We start from the raw sequence: 25,014 nt of genomic DNA on the forward strand, positions 1-25,014 counted from the left end.
AACTAAACGCACCAACAAAACGGAGGTTCTCGGACATAAAGAGGGACATTATCGATCAAAACAAACATTTATTGTGTAACATGGAGTCCTGGGAGTGATCAAAGGTAAGTGATTAATTTAAATCGCTCTTTCTGACTTTTGCAAGTCCTCTCCTTGGCTGGAAAATGTCTGTATGGTGTTGTGGCTAGGCGCTGTCCTAACATAATCGCATGGTGGGCTTTCGCCGTAAAGCCTTTTTGAAAATCGGACACTGTGGTTGGATTAACAAGAAGTTTATCTTTAAAACGGTGAATAATACTTGTATGCTTGAGGAATTTTAAATTATGGGATTTCTGTTGTTTGAATTTGGAGCCCTGCAATTTCCCTGGCTGTTGTCGAGGTGGGACGCTAGCGTCCCAATGATACCAGAGAGGTTATTTCCTTCTTCAACATTTTGTATGAAATGAGAAAGTGTTTCTGAATGGTTAGCCTACCTGGCTTTTGTTGACGTGGTCGTTGGGGTGAACAGGGTCCTTGCTCCCCAGCTTCCCTCCGAGGATCTCAATGGCCCTGTTGCTGATCACCTCGTTGACGTTCATATTGGACTGAGTTCCTGACCCGGTCTGCCACACCACCAGAGGGAAGTGGTCATCCAGCTTACCAGCTGCCACCTGGTAAAGGAACATGGACATCAGAACAGAGAGGTCAACATGCCTTAGTCTGGTCCAAGGAACATGGACATCAGACCAGAGAGGTTAACATGCTTTAGTCTGTGTTCCTTGGACCAGACACCAGACCAGAGAGATCAACATGCCTTAGTCTGGTCCAAGGAACACGGACACCAGACCAGAGAGGTCAACATGCCTTAGTCTGGTCCAAGGAACACGGACATCAGACCAGAGAGGTCAACATGCCTTAGTCTGGTCCAAGGAACATGGACATCAGACCAGAGAGGTCAACATGCCTTAGTCTGGTCCAAGGAACACGGACATCAGACCAGAGAGGTCAACATGCCTTAGTCTGGTCCAAGGAACACGGACATCAGACCAGAGAGGTCAACATGCCTTAGTCTGGTCCAAGGAACATGGACATCAGACCAGAGAGGTCAACATGCCTTAGTCTGGTCCAAGGAACACGGACATCAGACCAGAGAGGTAAACATGCCTTAGTCTGGTCCAAGGAACACGGACATCAGACCAGAGAGGTCAACATGCCTTAGTCTGGTCCAACATCTGTTTGTGCCATCTCTAACTCCTATTGTCATTGCGGCGCCATGTTTGGGACCATCTGGGACGAGGCTAAGACTGGCTATAATGTTACATTTAGGTAATTACATTGTTCAGTATTGTACCAAGACCAGTACCAAGGCCAAGGCCGGTACCAAGTACCACCTGAGCAGTACCAAGGCCAAGACCGGTACCAAGTACCACCTGAGCAGTATCAAGGCATTAAATCAGTAGAATGAGGGCACCATGGCTAAATGTAACTAGTAGGTCTAATGTAGCTAGCGAATAGCTTGATCCCAGATCTGTTTGTGCCGTCTTGCCAACAACACAAACAGGCCTGGCACCAGGCTAGGTAGCAAGGTGTAAGTGCTCTGCTTTTTGCTCAGTACCGTATCAAAAGCTATAGCTATTCTCTACAGCAGTGTAGCCTAATGTTAGAAGTAGACAGGTACCCAGGCTGACCTGTCTACTCTGTGAACTCACAACGCTGACAGTCATGCAACCCTCTCGCTCTCTCCTGTAGTGGTGTCGCTGTTCACCCTGTATTAGGCACCTCATCAGCAGCCTGCACGATGGCATCAGCCAGCTTCGGGTCCAGTCCGTAGTCCTTGTTGACCTCTGCAGCAGCCCTCTTCAGAATGCCAAAGGCTTTGATCACCTGGATCTGTTGGGACAGAAAGCAGTAGTGAGGACGTGTGGAGCTACGATGGTTTTACTGTTACACAGGGATGCACTGGATACAGAAAGTAACCTTTAGTCTGATCTGAATCTGGGAAAATAGGACAGGAAATGTTGCAAGGATGTGTGTCCAATTTGTAGCGAGAGCTAGCTACAATGATTCTCTAAGACATGGCGGGACTGGTGACCTACAGCCACAGGAACCCACAGCCGTGTCTCAGGACAAGCTACAATGATTCTCTAAGACATGGTGGGACTGGTGACCTACAGCCACAGGAACCCACAGCCATGTCTCAGGACAAGCTACAATGATTCTCTAAGACATGGTGGGACTGGTGTCCTACAGCCACAGGAACCCACAGCCGTGTCTCAGGACAAGCTACAATGATTCTCTAAGACATGGTGGGACTGGTGACCTACAGCCACAGGAACCCACAGCCATGTCTCAGGACAAGCTACAATGATTCTCTAAGACATGGTGGGACTGGTGTCCTTCAACCACAGGAACCCACAGCCGTGTCTCAGGACAAGCTACAATGATTCTCTAAGACATGGTGGGACTGGTGACCTACAGCCACAGGAACCCACAGCCGTGTCTCAGGACAAGCTACAATGATTCTCTAAGACATGGTGGGACTGGTGTCCTACAGCCACAGGAACCCACAGCCATGTCTCAGGACAAGCTACAATGATTCTCTAAGACATGGCGGGACTGGTAACCTACAGCCACAGGAACCCACAGCCGTGTCTCAGGGCAAGCTACAACTTGACAGATGAAGTAACATTTAGTCTGAACTTACTGGCATTCTCTCCGACGGTCCTCCGATCTTGAAGTTCATGGTGGACCTGACAGTCTGAGCCCCATAATACTTGTCAACTGGCACCTTCAGCTCTCCAAAGGTGTCTGCTTCAATTCTGTACTCTGAAGACTGAACAACAACATTGACAGTCAAATAGCAAAGATGAAAAGTTAGTCAGGGTTATTTGACGGCGGCTAGCTACACGGTTACTTGGCGGCGGCTAGCTACACGGTTACTTGGCGGCGGCTAGCTACACGGTTACTTGGCGGCGGCTAGCTACACGGTTACTTGGCGGCGGCTAGCTACACGGTTACTTGGCGGCGGCTAGCTACACGGTTACTTGGCGGCGGCTAGCTACACGGTTACTTGGCGGCGGCTAGCTACACGGTTACCTGACGGCGGCTAGCTACACGGTTACTTGACGGCGGCTAGCTACACGGTTACTTGACGGCGGCTAGTGTAACGGATGTGAAATGGCTAGCTAGTTAGCGGTGGCGCGAGCTAGCAGCCTTTCAGTCGGTTACGTCACTTGCTCTGAAACCTAGAAGTAGTGGTTCCCCTTGCTCTGCAAGGGTCGTGGCTTTTGTGGAGCGATGGGTAACGATGCTTCGTGGGTGACTGTTGTTGAGGTGTGCAGAGGGTCCCTGGTTTGCACCCGAGGTCGGGGCGAGGGGATTCCATAAAGTTATACTGTTACAGTAGCTACATGGTTACTTGGTTAGAGAGGAATAATCTAAAAAAGTAGCTAGCTAGTTATTGACATTTGAAAGCTAACCTCTTCTAAGACTGAACAACAAAACAGCTGTTTCTCAGGCTGAACAATCAGGTGTTCAGATACCTATACAATTAGCGAGGAGTTATGTAAACACATAATTACGCAGCCATTTCCACAGTGCTCTGTGCCAGCGGTAGTGTTGGTATGCAGTTTGCCAAGTACCTCGACTCCTCCACCACGGAGTTGAGAGTGGACCGTTTTTTAAATGAACCTCTAGGGCTGTGGCGGTCATGAAATGATGGCGGCAAAAGGACGCCGGTCTAACAATCATTTATCGTTAAATAACATGTTAACAATCTCCAGGCCTCCAACATACAAGCCGCCGATGCGCGCCTTTGGAACATCTACAGTTATAATAGTCTAATAAATCTATTTAATATACAGCATCACAACACAGCCGTTATATATTTCAGTCAGAAACATTCTGATGTGTAGAAAATGTATTTCAGAAGAACAGCTATGTTCCACGCCATAGGCTGTAGACTTGATCATTTTGCTGACAACATATGCTTAAAAAGTCCTGTGAAATTATTTTATATGATTTTATAGTAAGAAGAATTTAATTGAATAAAATATAAATTAAATGTTTCCCCATTATGGAGCGAGTGCGCATATGAAGTGGCTATGTTGAGCGTAAAAGTTAGAGTTATTTGGCAACTTTATGTAACAGTTTAACTTTAGTCCGTCCCTTCGCCCTTCGCCCAGACCCGGGCGCGAACCAGGGACCCTCTGCACACATCACCACAGTCACCCACGAAGCATCGTTACCCATCAACCACTACTTCAAGGTCTCAGAGCAAGTGACGTCACCGATTAAAAGGCTATTAGCGCGCACCACCGCTAACTAGCTAGCCATTTCACATCCGTTACATCAGCTCAGTGGTGTAACGTACTTAGGTAAAAAATAATTGAAAGTACTACTTAAGTAGTTTTTTTAGTATCTGTACTTTATTTATATTTGACAGCTTTTCATTTTCCTCCACTACATTCCTATATAAAATAATGTAATTTTTACTCCTTACATTTTCCCTGACACCCAAAAGTACATTTTGAATGATAAGCAGGACAGGAAAATTGTACAATTTTTTAAAAATTCAAATAAGAAAATCGTGTCTTTTGCTTTAATATAAGGAATTTAAAATGATTTATACTTTTACTTTTGATACTTAAGTACATTTGAAAATCAAATAATTTTAGACTTTTACTCAAGTAGTATTTTACTGGGTGAGTCATTTTCTTTTAAGATATCTTTGAATTTTACTCAAGTATGAGTAAAATTTTACTCGAGCGTCAACTGTTTAGTGAAATATGTTTTGTTTGCGAAAACATCTTACTATCGATGTTACCGTACAGATTTCACCTGGTTGCCCAAATTAAGCACCGAGTGGCTGACTGAAGGTCGGAGAACGCATGGCATACAGTTTAGGGGGGATATCTCCTGTCGGGCAGCGAGAGCTCCTCAAACAGTGGGTGAAACGTGGAGGGAAATAAGTATTTTTTTTATATTTATATCTCAAAGCACATGCTCCGTTATGAAACCAAAGTAGCCTACGAAACGGACGAGCGGGAATGCGCGCCGCCTCCATTCGCTATTCCAGTGTATACAGATTACCCGTCTTTCCCCCAGCACCTGTTCCTGCACATTACATAGTGGGCCATTCTAAATCTAAACTCATTTTACATATTAGTAAAGACCAGATTAAATTGACAGTAGTCCGTTGGGTGAAAATACGATGACTTGATGAGAAAACAGCTGTGCAGCCTGAAGCAAAGACCAGAGGAAGCTTTTTTTCTGCTACTTTCTTAAATCATCAAATGCCGATAGTCGCACCATGACGCCCATATATGATGTGATTTCCAAGGTTTGTATCATTCACAACGAAAAATGTAACGGATGTGAAATGGCTAGCTAGTTAGCGGTGGTGCGCGCTAATAGCCTTTTAAATCGGTGACGTCACTCGCTCTGAGACCTTGAAGTAGTGGTTCCCCTTGCTCTGCAAGGGCCGCGGCTTTTGTGGAGTGATGGGTAACGATGCTTCGTGGGTGACTGTTGTTGATGTGTGCAAAGGGTCCCTGGTTCGCGCCAGGGGTCTGGGCGAGGGGACGGATTAAAGTTAAACTGTTACACATAGGGTAACCAGTCCATCCACTATGCATAATAAAAGTTCATACTCAAAGGCAATTGCTCGAATTTGTTTAATTTTGGAGTATAGGCAATTATGTACCAAAGACATCTTAAATCCGTTTGGTTTTGTGTTTTTCTGCACTTGGTAATATGTGGTAGGCTATGTAATGTATAACGGCACAATTGTCTTTTTAATTCAGGTTTTTCCTTTCGGCTTGGCCTCATAAGCCTATGGATATGCATAAGCTCTAATATGTTTATGGTTGTTTTGAATGAATCATCACAGTCCCCAAGTCCAGACTATGGGAGGCGCACAGTACTACATAGACCCATGGCTACATGGAACTCTATTCCACATCAAGTAACTAACAAAAGCTGTAAATTCTGATTTAAGAAACAGATTTTTAAAAAAAATACACATTATTGAACAGTGAGGACTTTAGAGAGTCACACACACATACATACAACACACACGCAGACCTGGATTGTGATGTAGTAGAGTAGTGGCCGGAGGGCACACAATGTATTGTGAAATCTGTTGTAAATTATATTTTAATGTTTAAAAAATGGTATTATAATGTATATTACTGCCTTCATTTTTGCTGGACCACAGGAAAAGTAGCGGCTGCCTCCTTGTCTATTGAAATTCAACAGTCTGTGGTGTGACTGTTCACCAAAAGTGTGCCTACATGTTAGAGACGAGAGAGGAGTCTCGGATTCCTAGGGGCTACTTTTACCCCTAACGTTAACTACTTTCACCAACTACCTCGTACCCCTCTGCACATCGACTCGCTAAGTTACTCCTTGTATAGCCGCGTTATTGCTATTTTAACTATTTGCTTTTTTTATTTAGGACATTTTTCTTACGTTTGCACTCTGTATTGTTGGGAAAGGGCTCGTAAATAAGCATTCCACGGTAAAGTCGACACCTGCTGTATTCGACGCATGTGACAAATACAATTTGATTTGAACTCCGTGTGAACTTGGCAAGTAAGTTATGCAGTGAAAGTTAGCCAGATAGTTGTAAACTGACTTTGACCTTCTGCTAGCTTGACAAGATAACATTAGCCAAATGACAAACTAGCTTGCTTGCTACCAGAATATTGCTGTGAATACTTGTTTCTTGTTTGAAAGACTATCTGCGGTTGTCCTAAAAAAACAGCATTACTACATTCGTGTAAAGCTAGACAGCAAGATGGCTAACTATTCATTAATTTTAGCTAATACCGCTAACTAGCCAGTTAGCTTGGCTAACTAATAAGGTCATTTGCGGGCCTGCGATGGGCTAACAACTGACTCCAATCTCCGAAAAGACCAAACGTACCATTCTGGAGGATGTGAAGATGACTCCTGCTGCAGGACTGTGCTTTGTGTTGGCTAGGTTCCTCTGCAACGCCTGGAGTTGGCCGTTAAATCGCTGGACGTTTCTCAAAGAGCGATACATTGCGCTAACTCAGCTGTCACTTCAGACCAGGGAGCAGAGCGGAACTAAAATGAGCCAACCACAAGCCTGTGTTAGGGGGCGGAAACATATATTTGCAACATTTCTTGTGCATGTGGGGGGGAAGATCATTTAAAACAGCACACCGAATCAAAAGCAGTATACAATGTTATACTACATTTGACTGTCTTCGTGCCGTTGAAACATGTGACGTTGTTTGATATTACAGTATTTGTCATTACATTTTAGGCCTTTTGGTTTGTCAAAACTAGTGTTGGGTAATTGCAAATGTGTAAACAATCATGTAGCCTGTATAGCCGCTAGTGGGCGCTATTTACATATTTTTTGACGGAGTTTAACGTCAAAAGACAGGTAAATAGCGGACACTAGCGGCTTTCTAGGCTAGAAATCATGTAATGTTAAGTCCTAAAATGCTATCTCTAATAACTGATACTGACAGAGGGATACCAATTTAATTGTCTAAACTTGAATTTATCCTATGAGGATTTTTAGGCTAAGTTGTTTTTAAGCCTTTGTGTGTTTGTTTGTTGGTAAAAAAGAGCTTGAGCAGAGTCCCTACAACAGTTTTTCGGAGTTGTCACAAGTCCTGATTTTACTTGGGCAGGAAAATAAAAGTAAGGCATGTAATCCATCAGAAATTGTTTAATGGAATTATAGACAACATAAAATACTGTCAGTAAAAGTGTGCCTCACTTCTGTCATCATGAAGTGCTTTGAGAGGCTCGTTAAGGATCATATCACCTCTACCTTACCTGACACCCTAGACCCACTTCAGTTTGCTTACCGGCCCAATAGATCCACGGACCATGCAATCGCCATTGCATTGTACACTGCCCAAACCCATCTGGACAAAAGGAATACCTATGTAAGAATGCTGTTCATTGACTACAGCTCAGCATTCAACACCATAGTACCCTCCAAACTCATCATTAAGCTCTGGGTCTGCACCTCGCCATGTGCAATTGGGTCCTGGACTTCCTGACGGGCCGTCCCCCAGGAAACAACACCACTATGCTGATCCTGAATACTGGGGCCCCACAAGAGTGTGTGCCCAGCCCTGTCCTGTACTCCCTGTTCACTCATGACTGCATGGCCACGCACGCCTCCAACTCAATCATCAAGTTTGCAGACAACACAACAGTAGTAGGCCTGATTACCAACAATGACGAGACAGCCTACAGGGAGAAGGTGAGGGCCTTGGCGGAGTGGTGCCAGGAAAATAACCTCTCCCTCAACATCAACAAAATTAAGGAGCTGATCGTGGACTTCAGGAGACAGCAGAGGGAGCACGCCCCCTATTCACATCGATTGGACCGCAGTGTTGAAGGTGAAAAGCTTCAAGAGGAACTTGACAATCTGAAATGGTCCACCCACACAGACAGTGTGGTGAAGAAGGCGCGACAGCGCCTCTTCAACCTCAGGAGGCTGAAGAAATGAGTCTTGGCCCCTAAGACCCTCACTTTTACAGATGCACAATTGAGAGCGTCCTGTCAGGCTGTATCACCGCCTGGTACGGCAACTGCACCACCCGCAACTGCAGGGCTCTCCAGAGGGTGGTGTGGTCTGCACAACGCATCACCGGGGGCAAACTACCTGCCCTCCAGGACACCTACACCACCCGATGTCACAGGAAGGCCAAAAAGATCATCAAGCTGGGACAGAGAGACTGGAAAAACAGCTTTTATCTCAAGGCCATCAGACTGTTAAATAGACATCACTAGCCGCCTACCACCCGCTTACTCAACCCTGCACCTTAGAGGCTGCTGCCCTATGTTCAGTTGAAGTCGGAAGTTTACATAGACTTAGGTTGGAGTCATTAAAACTCGTTTTTCAACCACTCCACAAATTTCTTGTTAACAAACTATAGTTTTGGCAAGTCGGTTAGGACATCTACTTTGTGCATGACACAAGTAACATTTCCAACAATTGTTTACAGACAGATTATTTCACTTATAATTCACTGTATCACAATTCCAGTGAGTCAGAAGTTTACATACATTAAGATGACTGTGCCTTTAAACAGCTTGGAAAATTCCAGAAAATTATGTCATGGCTTTAGAAGCTTCAGATAGGCTAATTGACGTCATTTGAGTCAATTGGAGGTGTACCTGTGGATGTATTTCAAGGACTACCTTCAATCTCAGTGCCTCTTTGCTTGACATCATGGGAAAATCAAAAAGAAATCAGCCAAGACCTCAGAAAAATTATTGTAGACCTCCACAAGTCTGGTTCATCCTTGGAAGCAATTTCCAAATGCCTGAAGGTACCACGTTCATCTGTACAAACAATAGTACGCAAGTATAAACACCATGGGACCACGCAGTCGTCATACCGCTCAGGAAGGAGACGCGTTCTGTCTCCTAGAGATGAACATACTTTGGTGCGAAAAGTGCAAATAAATCCCAGAACAACAGCAAAGTACCTTGTGAAGATGCTGGAGGAAACAGGTACAAAAGTATCTATATCCACAGTAGAACGAGTCCTATATCGACATAACCTGAAAGGCCACTCAGCAAGGAAGAAGCCACTGCTCCAAAACCGCCATAAAAAAAGCCAGATTACGGTTTGTACTTTTTGGAGAAATGTCCTCTGGTCTGATGAAACAAAATAGAACTGTTTGGCCATAATGACCATCGTTATGTTAGGAGGAAAAAGGGGGGGGCTTGCCAGCCGAAGAACACCATCCCAACCGTGAAACACGGGGGTGGCAGCATCATGTTGTGGGTGTGCTTTGCTGCAGGAGGGACTGGTACACTTCACAAAATAGATGGCATCATGAGGCAGTAAAATGATGTGGATATACTGAAGCAACATCTCAAGACATCAGTCAGGAAGTTAAAGCTTGGTCGCAAATGGGTCTTCCAAATGGACAATGAACCCAAGCATACTTCCAAAGTTGTGGCGAAATGGCTTAAGGACAACAAAGTCAAGGTATTGGAGTGGCCATCACAAAGCACTGACCTCAATCCCATAGAACATTTTTGGGCAGAACTGAAAAACTGTGCGTGAGCAAGGAGGCCTACAAACCTGACTCAGTTACACCAGCTCTGTCAGGAGGAATGGGTTAAAATTCACCCAACTTATTGTGGGAAGCATGTGGAAGGCTACCCGTAATGTTTGACCAAAGTTAAACAATTTAAAGGAAATGCTACCAAATACTAATTGAGTGTATGTAAACTTCTGACCCACTGGGAATGTGATGAAAGAAATAAAAGCCAAAATAAATCATTCTCTCTACTATTATTCTGACATTTCACATTCTTAAAATAAAGTGGTGATCCTAACTGACCTAAGACTGGGAATTTTTACTTGGATTAAATGTCAGGAATTGTGAAAAACTGAGTTTAAATGTGTTTGGCTAAGGTGTATGTAAACTTCCAACTTCAACTGTACATAGACATGGGAATCACTGGTCACTTCAATAATGGATTACTAGTCACGTTATTAATGTTTACATACTATTTTACTCATCTCATATGTATATACTGTATTCTATTCTACTGTATTTTATGCCACTCCGACATTGCTCATCCTAATATTTATATATTCCTTAATTCCATTCTTTTAGATTTGTGTGTATTGTTGTGAATTGTTAGATACTACTGCACTGTTGGAGCTAGAAACACAAGCATTTAGTTAGATACTACTGCACTGTTGGAGCTAGAAACATAAGCATTTCGCTACATCCTCAATAACATATTTTAAATAGGTATATGTGACCAATAACGTCTGCTAAATATGTGTATGTGACCAATAACATCTGCTAAATATGTGTATGTGACCAATAACATCTGCTAAATATGTGTATGTGACCAATAACATTTTATTTGATTCGATTTTTAATTATAGATACAGTTCATATGGGTTTTATACCTAATTTATGTATAAACAGCCTCTACAATATAGCCTCCTCAGTGTCACCAGCGAAGCACCATCACACCTCCTCCTCCACGCTTCACGGTGGGAACCACACATGCGGAGATCCTCCGTTCACCTACTCTGTGTCTCACAAAGACACTGCAGTTGGAACCAAAAATTACAAATTTGAACTCATCAGATCAAAGGGACAGATTTCCACCGGTCTAATGTTTCTTGGTCTCTTCTTCTTATTGGTGTCCTTTTAGAAGTGGTTTCTTTGCAGTAATTCGACCACGAAGGCCTGATTCACACAGTCTCCTCTGAACAGTTGATGTTGAGATGTGTCTATTACTTGAACTCTGTGAAGCACTTATTTGGGCTGCAATCTGAGGTGCAGTTAATCTCTAATGATCTTATCCTCTGCAGCAGAGGTAACTCTGGGTCTTCATTTCCTGTAGCGGTTCTCATGAGAGCCAGTTTCATCAAAGCGCTTGATGGTTTTTGCGACTGCACTTGAAGAAACTTTAAAAGTTCTTGAAATGTTCCTGATTGACGGACCTTCATGTCTTATAATCATGATACTGTTGTTTCCCTTTGCTTATTTGAGCTGTTCTTGCCATAGTATGGACTTGGTCTTTTACCAAATAGGGCTATCTTCTGTATACCACCCCTACCTTGTCACAACACAACTGATTGTCTCAAACACATTAAGAAGGAAAGAAATTCCACAAATTAACTTTTAACAAGGCACACCTGTTAATTGAAATGCATTCCAGGTGACTACCTCATGAAGCTGGTTGAGAGAATGCCAAGAGTGTGCAAAGCTGTCATCAAGGCAAAGGGTGGCTACTTAAACAAATCAAAATATACTTTATATTTGAGATTCTTTAAACACTTTTTTTTGGTTACGACATGATTCCATATGTGATATTTCATAGTCTTTCAGGGTTTTGTTTTGATGTCTTCGCTATTATTCTACAATGTAGAAAATAGTAAAAAAAAAAAAAAAAAACCCTGAATGAGTATGTGTGTCTAAACTTTTGACTGGTACCATGTGTTTTTTTTTTAGGGCAGTAAATGAGGCTGAATGAACTGTGTCGCTGCCAGACAAGGCTCCGCTGATAACCAGGTGTAACAGTGGTAAGGATTCACTCCATGGTGCTGAAAATAAAGCTCTGCTGTTGGGGAAAGCTTTATAAAGACCCTAACAGTTTGTGGGCACCGTTTGTCATCATTATAGTGCAATTATTGTATTGTTTGGTGTTGTGTTGTGTAGTGGCTTTGCTGGCATGCATTTTTTTTTTTAAATGAGTTTGCCATACCAAGATTTACATGCTAATATCGCCACTGATTCTAGTATTCTAATTCCTAATTCTATGGAAAATACTGTATCTTGAAAACCGGAAACATCCGCTTTCAGCCGCTCCCCCTGGAGAGATTTTGGTTGGCTGAGTCATGTAGAAAAGGAGGAGATAAGAATCCCAGCAGGAAATGAATAGAGGAACATATAACGCTCCGCCCAGCAGAATATCGACCAATCACGTTCCCGTTATCAGCGGTTGCTAAGCTAATCGTCAAGCAATCCCTTCTAAAAGTCTGGCTATGACTTTAATAGAAACCTCCCTGTTTTCCTCGAAAGTACGTAATGTCATGATTTCAACGCTTTACGATATTGCAGATGACAAGTTAAGCTTTAGATAACTGTAATATAAAGCGCTATACAAATTAAATGTACAAATTCTCAAATACTGGAAAATATTTAATATGTTGAGCTTCTTGTTCACGTAATTGGTGCTCAGGTTGGAGTTTTGTGCTAGCGCCAAATGGACTCCTTGAAGGAGAGAGAAGTTTAAAGGAGAGATCAGTTTGAAAACTTCAACCTTTTCTCTCATTTGCATGGCAATTTTTTGTTTGTAGAATTGCAGGAAATTAGCTTTAAACGGCATACATTTCTCTACACCACCAAGATGGGGGGGGCTTTTCTAAAATCCCTGTCACGGCCACCATATCAGCCCCTTTTTAACCCAGAAAATAACTGTTTGTTTGTTTTGAATTTAGGCGGGCTTTTCTCGGCTGTTTGTTCACGTGACATTTTGTGAAAATTCGGGATCCGAAGTTTACGCCCCTTTCGTCGGTGATTGGTCAACAGTACTACTCCTAGTGGGAGTGGGAACATGACATGTTTGTTGTTGTCATTCAATAGGAGATGCACCGTTTTTACCCTTCAGAAATAAAAAACTAGTCTGCTCCTATATATCTATCTTCCTGTAGATGGCAGCAATGTTGCTCCTTCTGTTTAGGTGGTCCATAAATCACACAGGCGGGCAGCACTCAATGGGGACAAGTGAAACCATGATAGGGCCACCCTATGTGTTTTTTAATCTAACCTTTGTTTAACCTTTATTTAACTAGGCTAGTCAGTTAAGAAAAAAAGTCTTATTTACAATAACGGCCTACAGGGGATCAGTGGGTTAACTGCCTTGTTCAAGGGGCAAAATGACAGATTTTTACCTTGTCAACTCGGGGATTCAATCTAGCAACCTTTCGGTTACTAGTCCAACGCTCTAACCACCAGGCAGCATAAAGCAGGTCGCAAACCATAAGCATTTTAATTGTTGTCCAAAATCTAGGATGTTACTTGGTAATCTGGGGGCGGATAAACTATAATTACATGTAGGCAGACTAATCATCATAACGAGTCCTTCATTTTAACACCATAAAGCTATCAGGTGATAACACCGTTGAAGACTCACTTTGTATCATTTGTTGAAAACGAATATCCAACTGTGCCATTACAGATTATAGTCCTAAAGCCTGTGACTACACCATTTAACGTTCTCTCACAATTGACTGGATAAAGTAGCCTAGACGGCCTATGGATATTCATGAGATTAGCTTTAATAAAATACCACATATTTAAAATAGAGACAGTTGGGTGTTTGATGATAATTTATTTTAGTAAAACCTTTTCTATTAATTGACTCCATTCAATTCAAAACGTCTGTAAAATCGGACATGTGGCGCCAACAAGGTCCCTGCCGCTTGACGACGTTAGACAGCGATAACCACCCACCCTGCTCTCTGTAAATTATCAGCTGTTGTCGGAACAGGAGTCCGACGCCACTCCGATCAATTCACTGCAATGATTGTCAAACGTCCAAATATTAGCCATCTAGTGATTTGACTTTCATGTGAGGCGATATGTCTCAGCTTCTCTCATGTCAGTGTTTATTCTTTGGGTCTCTGTTATCTAAATCACAACGTTAGAAAGTGTCCACTATTGGAGTGACTCGCTTGTAGAAGAATCGCATGGGCTAATCAGTGGAACTATTGTCAATGGGATTTCAGCTTTGCGGCACAATTTTGCATCAAGACAAAAAATAACTGTTAAAAGAGCTGAAAAGAGCCGAGTTAGAAAAATTGCAGCTTCAGTGAATATAGAATACACACCCAAATAGCTGCGAAATATTACACAAAATGTTCAAAATATAGGCTAGGGCCTGCTCGTAGTCATAGGCTCTGTTTTAAACTGGAGAGAGCACAGATGACTTATTATTGATCAAACTGACACATTAGAGAAGTTTATAACGGAATGTATTCATTACTGTTTAACAGAGAAGAGGAAACGATGCGGGAATAATCCGATAGAGGCCTACTCGGTTAGCTATTTAAAACCACTAACATTCATAATAGGCCACAACACACAACACTGTTATAGTGTCTCTCTATTGGCTCACTGATACAGGAATCACCCTCAGTATCATTTTAATCATCCAAATCATGAGTTAATCACCTGTCACAGACACAATTGTATTTTACAATCTGTTGTTGCCGTTTAAATATGTAGTAATAGTCTGTGATAATGTGCTCCAAATATCCTATCCGATTGATCCATTATAATTCACTTTGTACAGATTAGAGATTTTTTTCTACGTTTTACGCACATGGAAAACCACATGAATAGTCTATTTAATCTGGAAAACCACGTGCCTATTGAATCACTTATAAGGAAATGTCTTATTACATGTGCCACACGTCAGGAGATGTTCATACCATCTTTAACAAACACACAGATAACATGTAAAGGCCTATTTTATTAATGAACATAGGCGCTTAAAGGTAAGATAAAGGATAGCCTAATGATTGGATATTATTGAATGATAAAGTGTATTTGCCGAGGGGACCAATCGCAGTGTGTGTGTGTGTGTACCTGCAGGAAGTGGCCTGCTCCGTTATCTCCTCCCTCTAATGCTGAGATATGAAGTAGCTTTAACTGGGGTCACACTCACCAGCGAACAAACCTCAGCTTACTCATGGAGAGAGAGAGAGGCAGGCGCCTATAGGTTTCCTACACTTCTTCCTTTGACAGCAGAAGATAATATAGTTGGATAGAGATATTATTCATTACGCAAGATGCAGTACCAACACAGTGCGCCTTCAGCCATGGGTGTTCCTCTTTACGCGCCGACCCCTATCCAGCCCGTCCACCCGACTCCTTTCTACATAGAAGACATCCTGGGGAGAAATGAGACCCTGGCCCAGTCTTCAGCGGTGGTCTCCACGCCAAATCTACCGTCACCGAATTCATCCTTCACCAGTTTGGTCTCTCCGTACCGGACCCCCATCTATGAACCGACACCGATCCACCCTGCGTTCTCTCACCACGCCGCGCTGACAGCCACGTATGCCTCGGGGGCTTTCGCTAATTCACTGTATCCATTCCACCGCACTATGGGGGACTATACTCATGCTCTGATCAGGCACGATCCGCTTGGTGAGTTCACCTCATATCAATCTCTTGTTTGTTTGAATGATTTTTATGCTGAAATTCGTTAAGATACTTTTAATGTTGACAACTACTATGCATCTGTAATAACCTGTGTACAATGTGTAGGCGAAAGGAGATGAAACGTTTGTGCGTGTACTTGATTTTGAAACTAGATTCTCATTCCCTGCGTGCTGCAGGTTTCCATCCTAAAGTGGTAGTATGTTTTAGAGGTAAAAATGTATAAGCATTGTATCATGCTTGAACATAGTTGATTTACTTCAGGCATCATTTGCCTATACATCATTTGCCTAAATACATTAAGTAATCTGTTTAATTAGCTAATTGTTAAAGTGTTTGGGCCACTTAATAAATCAACAACCTTGAGTTTTTTTTGTGTTGCAAAATCCGTTATTGTTTCAAACATCTGATGCATCCTGCGACTAAAACATCCTCTATATCACTTGTTATTTCAGCATGAAAGTGTCGCCCTGGGGTGAACTGCCTCTCTGCTCAGCAAGCCTGACCCTTTCCGTTCATACAGGAAGTCTTGAGCTCTCGATAGGAGTAAATCTGCTTTCAGAAGCTGTTGAATGTTTTCCTGGCGGCCTCGAGCTGCCTCTTCCCCGGGAGTCGTGCATGATGCTGATTATTTTATCGACATCCTCAATACAGACACATTCAGGAAACACTCGACTTCTGATAGCCGGGATCCGTTTGTCTGATATTGTTCATTTCCTTTGTGGTGAATTGTGACTTTATGGTTGCTAAAATAATCAAACTGCAATCATGAAATAGGCCTATGCACTGACTGACGCAATTTAAAATCTTTAGGGTGACTTTGAATTTATTAGAATTTCACTATTTTATCCAATTTATTTCATTTATTAAATGATTCAATTCATGCCTATAAGAAAAATCTGGGTTTGATCATTGTGCCACAAAACTAATATATTTTTGGGGGTATAATGAATCACATAACCTTTTAAAAAGCGATTATTTATTTCTTGCCTTTTGGAAGATATGTATGTATGTGTGTATATGTATATATATATTTTTTTTTTTTAAAGATTGAATTGTTATGGTGATTATTATTGTATTCTTATGAGGTTATGGTTATAGTTAAATGAGATAAGCTGATTAAAACATATTTCGATTTTTAATAGCATCACTTGCAGTATGTTGACGGAAAGGTCGTTAGTAATGAGAGAAACTGGTAAGGCAACAGGAAACACCGGACGGATATTTTGCCATAGTTTTACTCTCTCCACTCAGCTTCAAGTTTCATCTCACGGCCTTCCTTAAAAACGGAGGTGAAACGGATGCCTGCAAAAACGGACAAGAAAGATTACAATAGCTGTAAATATTTGCATAGAAACATTTAGGCCTCTGCTGGAGGAGAAACGAATCAAGTTAACGAAAACAATTTTGATTTATTTTCACTTTTTTTTCCTGGGGGGCTACTTTAAAGGTGTAACATTAACCACATAATTCTGCCCCGTTTGTATAAACATGTTTTTAAAATATGAAATCATTATTTTTTGTTATTTTTTTTGTCTTCAAAGGTAAACAACTTCTATGGAGCCCGTTCATTCAGCGTCCACTGCACAAGAGAAAAGGTGGACAAGTCCGATTCTCCAACGACCAGACGATAGAGTTGGAGAAGAAGTTTGAGACACAGAAGTACCTTTCACCCCCAGAACGAAAACGACTGGCGAAAATGTTGCAACTGAGTGAACGACAGGTCAGCAGTATGTTTTATTAGGGTCCACGTCCAGGCTCTATTCATGTCAGATTACCTTCGGTAAATCAGTTGGCTTTTATCCGTTTCATCCGTATCATCAATTACATGTTTCGTTCAACTGATTTCCACATAGGCCTTTAGTCGAAGGTAAATGATCTGACACAGAATCTAATAGCCTGACATTTTAAAACATTTCTCGTTGACATTGTTTTCCAGGTGAAGACGTGGTTCCAAAATCGAAGAGCCAAGTGGAGGCGACTGAAGCAGGTATGAATAAATTAGGACTGGGTTTATTCATGTACTTTTCGATTAAAGTTGTCAATTATGAATAGAGTAAAGACTATTTATATCTAATTTCAAGCTAAAAAATGAAATGTATTATAGATTTCGTGCTTGAGTAGCCTGTGCGTAAAATTCATGCACAATGCCAATGGCGTACCCAATGTGAAATGTTCGTTGTGGTTGATTGGTCACCGTTGTTGTTATTTCCCCCAGGAGAACCCTACCGGCAGTAAGACAGATCTGGAGGACGAGAGCACCGGGAGAAACTGCGAGGAGGGACCGGAGTCCGGTGTGAGCCTCAGCCCGGGCCGGGACCAGAGATGTAGGGCTACAGAGATGACGCACACTCACAGTCGGTTGCAGTGTTCCACATCGCCTCTATCACAAGGACAAATAGAGTCAGACATGTCAGATGATACAGACCAAGAGCTGGACATAGAGGATGACATGGAGTTCCCACTGAATCCACAGATATGAGCTCATCAGATCACTGTTTACAGGTCAACCTGGATGTTGTCCCACTGGGTGACTGACGGCCCGGGAAGAGGACCAACGTCAGTAAACATTTGTCGTAGCATCTGGGACATTGATTTGTTTTTTGTATATAATTACCTGTATATTTTGTGATGTTGTTTTAATGTCATTATGAGTTTAAAAAAATAAATATGAATTGAGAAAAAAAAATGAGCGTCGGAAACGGTTAGGCCTACGAACGACATGTTTTGATCTAGGACGACCACAAACCTCTCTGGACGGGAACGTAAACATTTCACGGTATTCGGCTCATGTGACATATACAATTTGATTTGATTTGAAGGAAGCCTCGTACCGGTTAAAAACATGAATGGAATTATGTGGATGTAGTTTAGTGCCTTTTATTTTTGTTGTTAAATACGGGTACAAATATGAAAATAAAATCCTGATCGTTCTTATACCTCTCAGATATCGGACAGACACTTTAAAACAAACTTCCTTTTAATAAAAAAATGTTTTACTAAATTAAAAAGCTAAATGATTCGTGGTATGACCATCTTCAAACAATTCCATGTGTTAGTTTAGTAGAACCCTTGGCAGAGACTCTTAATTAAGCGAGCGATATCTGGGTATGCGATATCTCAGTATATAGCGATATCGCAGTATGCCACATCCGTGTCTGTGGTGGAAGGTGTTTTCTACAGGGTTTTGTAGATGGGATGTAGTTTATGTCAGAACTGACTTTTCAGGGTTTTGTAGATGGGATGTAGTTTATGTCAGAATTGACTTTTCAGGGTTTTGTAGATGGGATGTAGTTTATGTCAGAACTGACTTTTCAGGGTTTTGTAGATGGGATGTAGTTTATGTCAGAATTGACTTTTCGTAGCAGGTGTGTTTGTCAGAATATGGTGTGACATCCCGAAAATCTGTCTTCTCAGGAAAATGTCTGCAGTCTAAACAGTTTTGTTTTGATCTACCACGCCCACAACACTGCCTGAAGGTAACCCAGTACTGACTGTCTGAAGGTAACCCAGTACTGACTGTCTGAAGGTAACCCAGTACTGACTGTCTGAAGGTAACCCAGTACTGACTGTCTGAAGGTAACCCAGTACTGACTGTCTGAAGGTAACCCAGTACTGACTGAAGGTAACCCAGTACTGACTGTCTGAAGGTAACCCAGTACTGTCTGAAGGTAACCCAGTACTGTCTGAAGGTAACCCAGTACTGTCTGAAGGTAACCCAGTACTGACTGTCTGAAGGTAACCCAGTACTGACTGTCTGAAGGTAACCCAGTACTGACTGAAGGTAACCCAGTACTGACTGTCTGAAGGTAACCCAGTACTGACTGAAGGTAACCCAGTACTGTCTGAAGGTAACCCAGTACTGACTGTCTGAAGGTAACCCAGTACTGACTGAAGGTAACCCAGTACTGACTGTCTGAAGGTAACCCAGTACTGACTGTCTGAAGGTAACCCAGTACTGACTGTCTGAAGGTAACCCAGTACTGACTGTCTGAAGGTAACCCAGTACTGACTGTCTGAAGGTAACCCAGTACTGACTGAAGGTAACCCAGTACTGACTGTCTGAAGGTAACCCAGTACTGTCTGAAGGTAACCCAGTACTGACTGTCTGAAGGTAACCCAGTACAGACTGTCTGAAGGTAACCCAGTACTGACTGAAGGTAACCCAGTACTGACTGACTGAAGGTAACCCAGTACTGACTGAAGGTAACCCAGTACTGACTGTCTGAAGGTAACCCAGTACTGACTGAAGGTACCCCAGTACTGACTGTCTGAAGGTAACCCAGTACTGTCTGAAGGTAACCCAGTACTGACTGTCTGAAGGTAACCCAGTACTGACTGTCTGAAGGTAACCCAGTACTGACTGTCTGAAGGTAACCCAGTACTGACTGTCTGAAGGTAACCCAGTACTGACTGACTGAAGGTAACCCAGTACTGTCTGAAGGTAACCCAGTACTGACTGTCTGAAGGTAACCCAGTACTGACTGTCTGAAGGTAACCCAGTACTGACTGTCTGAAGGTAACCCAGTACTGACTGTCTGAAGGTAACCCAGTACTGACTGACTGAAGGTAACCCAGTACTGTCTGAAGGTAACCCAGTACTGACTGTCTGAAGGTAACCCAGTACTGACTGTCTGAAGGTAACCCAGTACTGACTGAAGGTAACCCAGTACTGACTGAAGGTAACCCAGTACTGACTGTCTGAAGGTAACCCAGTACTGACTGAAGGTAACCCAGTACTGACTGTCTGAAGGTACCCAGTACTAACTGTCTGAAGGTAACCCAGTACTGACTGTCTGAAGGTAACCCAGTACTGACTGAAGGTAACCCAGTACTGTCTGTCTGAAGGTAACCCAGTACTGACTGTCTGTAGGTAACCCAGTACTGACTGAAGGTAACCCAGTACTGACTGAAGGTAACCCAGTACTGTCTGAAGGTAACCCAGTACTGTCTGAAGGTAACCCAGTACTGACTGTCTGAAGGTAACCCAGTACTGACTGTCTGTAGGTAACCCAGTACTGACTGTCTGAAGGTAACCCAGTACTGACTGTCTGAAGGTACCCCAGTACTGACTGTCTGACGGTAACCCAGTACTGTCTGAAGGTAACCCAGTACTGACTGTCTGAAGGTAACCCAGTACTGACTGTCTGAAGGTACCCCAGTACTGACTGTCTGAAGGTAACCCAGTACTGACTGTCTGAAGGTAACCCAGTACTGACTGTCTGAAGGTAACCCAGTACTGACTGAAGGTACCCCAGTACTGTCTGAAGGTAACCCAGTACTGACTGTCTGAAGGTAACCCAGTACTGACTGTCTGAAGGTAACCCAGTACTGTCTGAAGGTAACCCAGTACTGACTGTCTGAAGGTAACCCAGTACTGACTGGCTGAAGGTAACCCAGTACTGACTGACTGAAGGTAACCCAGTACTGACTGTCTGAAGGTAACCCAGTACTGACTGTCTGAAGGTAACCCAGTACTGACTGTCTGAAGGTAACCCAGTACTGACTGTCTGAAGGTAACCCAGTACTGACTGAAGGTAACCCAGTACTGTCTGAAGGTAACCCAGTACTGACTGAAGGTAACCCAGTACTGTCTGAAGGTAACCCAGTACTGACTGACTGAAGGTAACCCAGTACTGACTGTCTGAAGGTAACCCAGTACTGACTGAAGGTACCCCAGTACTGTCTGAAGGTAACCCAGTACTGACTGTCTGAAGGTAACCCAGTACTGACTGTCTGAAGGTAACCCAGTACTGACTGAAGGTAACCCAGTACTGTCTGAAGGTAACCCAGTACTGACTGTCTGAAGGTAACCCAGTACTGACTGAAGGTAACCCAGTACTGACTGTCTGAAGGTAACCCAGTACTGACTGTCTGAAGGTACCCCAGTACTGACTGTCTGAAGGTAACCCAGTACTGACTGTCTGAAGGTAACCCAGTACTGACTGTCTGAAGGTAACCCAGTACTGACTGTCTGAAGGTAACCCAGTACTGACTGTCTGAAGGTAACCCAGTACTGACTGTCTGAAGGTAACCCAGTACTGTCTGAAGGTAACCCAGTACTGACTGTCTGAAGGTAACCCAGTACTGACTGTCTGAAGGTAACCCAGTACTGACTGTCTGAAGGTAACCCAGTACTGACTAACTGAAGGTAACCCAGTACTGACTGTCTGAAGGTAACCCAGTACTGACTGTCTGAAGGTAACCCAGTACTGACTGACTGAAGGTAACCCAGTACTGACTGTCTGAAGGTAACCCAGTACTGACTGAAGGTAACCCAGTACTGACTGTCTGAAGGTAACCCAGTACTGACTGAAGGTAACCCAGTACTGACTGTCTGAAGGTAACCCAGTACTGACTGTCTGAGGGTAACCCAGTACTGACTGTCTGAAGGTAACCCAGTACTGACTGAAGGTAACCCAGTACTGACTGTCTGAAGGTAACCCAGTACTGACTGTCTGAAGGTAACCCAGTACTGACTGTCTGAATGTAACCCAGTACTGACTATCTGAAGGTAACCCAGTACTGACTGTCTGAAGGTAACCCAGTACTGACTGAAGGTAACCCAGTACTGACTGAAGGTACCCCAGTACTGACTGAAAGTAACCCAGTACTGACTGTCTGAAGGTAACCCAGTACTGACTGTCTGAAGGTAACCCAGTACTGACTGTCTGAATGTAACCCAGGACTGACTGTCTGAAGGTAACCCAGTACTGACTGTCTGAAGGTAACCCAGTACTGACTGTCTGAAGGTAACCCAGTACTGTCTGAAGGTAACCCAGTACTGACTGTCTGAAGGTAACCCAGTACTGACTGAAGGTAACCCAGTACTGACTGAAGGTAACCCAGTACTGACTGTCTGAAGGTACCCCAGTACTGACTGAAAGTAACCCAGTACTGACTGTCTGAAGGTAACCCAGTACTGACTGTCTGAAGGTAACCCAGTACTGACTGTCTGAAGGTAACCCAGTACTGACTGTCTGAAGGTAACCCAGTACTGACTGTCTGAAGGTAACCCAGTACTGACTGTCTGAAGGTACCCCAGTACTGACTGAAGGTAACCCAGTACTGACTGTCTGAAGGTAACCCAGTACTGTCTGAAGGTAACCCAGTACTGACTGTCTGAATGTAACCCAGTACTGACTGTCTGAATGTAACCCAGTACTGACTGTCTGAAGGTAACCCAGTACTGACTGTCTGAAGGTAACCCAGTACTGACTGTCTGACGGTAACCCAGTACTGACTGTCTGAAGGTACCCCAGTACTGACTGAAGGTACCCCAGTACTGACTGTCTGAAGGTAACCCAGTACTGACTGAAGGTAACCCAGTACTGACTGAAGGTAACCCAGTACTGACTGTCTGAAGGTAACCCAGTACTGACTGTCTGAAGGTAACCCAGTACTGACTGTCTGAAGGTAACCCAGTACTGACTGTCTGAATGTAACCCAGTACTGACTGTCTGAAGGTAACCCAGTACTGACTGTCTGAAGGTAACCCAGTACTGACTGTCTGAAGGTAACCCAGTACTGACTGACTGAAGGTAACCCAGTACTGACTGTCTGAAGGTAACCCAGTACTGACTGAAGGTACCCCAGTACTGACTGTCTGAAGGTAACCCAGTACTGACTATCTGAAGGTAACCCAGTACTGACTGTAGGTAACCCAGTACTGTCTGAAGGTAACCCAGTACTGACTGTCTGAAGGTAACCCAGTACTGACTGAAGGTAACCCAGTACTGACTGTCTGAAGGTAACCCAGTACTGACTGTCTGAAGGTAACCCAGTACTGACTGAAGGTAACCCAGTACTGACTGAAGGTAACCCAGTACTGACTGTCTGAAGGTAACCCAGTACTGACTGTCTGAAGGTAACCCAGTACTGTCTGAAGGTAACCCAGTACTGACTGTCTGAAGGTAACCCAGTACTGTCTGAAGGTAACCCAGTACTGACTGTCTGAAGGTAACCCAGTACTGACTGTCTGTAGGTAACCCAGTACTGACTGAAGGTAACCCAGTACTGACTGAAGGTAACCCAGTACTGACTGTCTGAAGGTAACCCAGTACTGTCTGAAGGTAACCCAGTACTGTCTGAAGGTAACCCAGTACTGTCTGTCTGAAGGTAACCCAGTACTGACTGTCTGTAGGTAACCCAGTACTGACTGAAGGTAACCCAGTACTGACTGAAGGTAACCCAGTACTGACTGTCTGAAGGTAACCCAGTACTGTCTGAAGGTAACCCAGTACTGACTGTCTGAAGGTAACCCAGTACTGACTGTCTGTAGGTAACCCAGTACTGACTGTCTGAAGGTAACCCAGTACTGACTGTCTGAAGGTACCCCAGTACTGACTGTCTGACGGTAACCCAGTACTGTCTGAAGGTAACCCAGTACTGACTGTCTGAAGGTAACCCAGTACTGACTGTCTGAAGGTACCCCAGTACTGACTGTCTGAAGGTAACCCAGTACTGACTGTCTGAAGGTAACCCAGTACTGATTGTCTGAAGGTAACCCAGTACTGACTGAAGGTACCCCAGTACTGTCTGAAGGTAACCCAGTACTGACTGTCTGAAGGTAACCCAGTACTGACTGTCTGAAGGTAACCCAGTACTGTCTGAAGGTAACCCAGTACTGACTGTCTGAAGGTAACCCAGTACTGACTGGCTGAAGGTAACCCAGTACTGACTGACTGAAGGTAACCCAGTACTGACTGTCTGAAGGTAACCCAGTACTGACTGTCTGAAGGTAACCCAGTACTGACTGTCTGAAGGTAACCCAGTACTGACTGTCTGAAGGTAACCCAGTACTGACTAAAGGTAACCCAGTACTGTCTGAAGGTAACCCAGTACTGACTGAAGGTAACCCAGTACTGTCTGAAGGTAACCCAGTACTGACTGAAGGTAACCCAGTACTGACTGAAGGTAACCCAGTACTGACTGACTGAAGGTAACCCAGTACTGACTGTCTGAAGGTAACCCAGTACTGACTGAAGGTAACCCAGTACTGTCTGAAGGTAACCCAGTACTGACTGAAGGTAACCCAGTACTGTCTGAAGGTAACCCAGTACTGACTGTCTGAAGGTAACCCAGTACTGACTGTCTGAAGGTAACCCAGTACTGACTATCTGAAGGTAACCCAGTACTGTCTGAAGGTAACCCAGTACTGACTGAAGGTAACCCAGTACTGACTGAAGGTAACCCAGTACTGACTGTCTGAAGGTAACCCAGTACTGACTGTCTGAAGGTACCCCAGTACTGACTGTCTGAAGGTAACCCAGTACTGACTGTCTGAAGGTAACCCAGTACTGACTGTCTGAAGGTAACCCAGTAC

At 43.5% G+C, this 25,014-nt stretch overlaps 2 protein-coding genes across 3 annotated transcripts in view; one reads left to right on the plus strand and one right to left on the minus strand.

The window, feature by feature from the left end:
- LOC129843437 (fumarate hydratase, mitochondrial) overlaps positions 1–17,941 on the minus strand; it is a 46,677-nt gene extending 28,736 nt beyond the window's left edge. The window contains exons 1-5 of one of the 2 annotated variants that reach the window (XM_055912156.1): positions 17,852–17,941; positions 6,908–7,071; positions 2,684–2,812; positions 1,759–1,869; positions 474–650 (exon numbers count right to left, since the gene is read on the minus strand). In XM_055912156.1, coding sequence (XP_055768131.1) covers positions 474–650; positions 1,759–1,869; positions 2,684–2,812; positions 6,908–7,027 — 537 coding nt within the window. In that variant the 5' untranslated portion in view covers positions 7,028–7,071; positions 17,852–17,941. The remainder of the gene's footprint in view (positions 1–473; positions 651–1,758; positions 1,870–2,683; positions 2,813–6,907; positions 7,072–17,851) is intronic. The other variant, XM_055912157.1, reaches the window with a different exon arrangement.
- On the plus strand, positions 15,102–18,655 carry LOC129843438 (hematopoietically-expressed homeobox protein hhex-like). Its single transcript, XM_055912158.1, has 4 exons — positions 15,102–15,677; positions 17,234–17,412; positions 17,629–17,679; positions 17,908–18,655. The coding sequence occupies exons 1-4, from the start codon at positions 15,317–15,319 to the stop codon at positions 18,169–18,171; spliced, it is 855 nt and encodes a 284-aa protein (XP_055768133.1). The 5' UTR covers positions 15,102–15,316; the 3' UTR covers positions 18,172–18,655.
- Positions 18,656–25,014: the final 6,359 nt, after the last annotated feature.

Source organism: Salvelinus fontinalis, unplaced genomic scaffold (assembly GCF_029448725.1).
Source record: "Salvelinus fontinalis isolate EN_2023a unplaced genomic scaffold, ASM2944872v1 scaffold_0137, whole genome shotgun sequence".
NCBI lineage: Eukaryota > Metazoa > Chordata > Actinopteri > Salmoniformes > Salmonidae > Salvelinus > Salvelinus fontinalis.

Bases quoted from the DNA above. Each gene is read 5' to 3' on its own strand.
- LOC129843438 (XM_055912158.1), top strand. From the start codon at position 15,317: ATGCAGTACCAACACAGTGCGCCTTCAGCCATGGGTGTTCCTCTTTAC. The intron at 15,678-17,233 runs GTGAGTTCACCT...TTGTCTTCAAAG, and splicing joins GATCAGGCACGATCCGCTTG to GTAAACAACTTCTATGGAGC. The intron at 17,413-17,628 runs GTCAGCAGTATG...ATTGTTTTCCAG, and splicing joins TGCAACTGAGTGAACGACAG to GTGAAGACGTGGTTCCAAAA.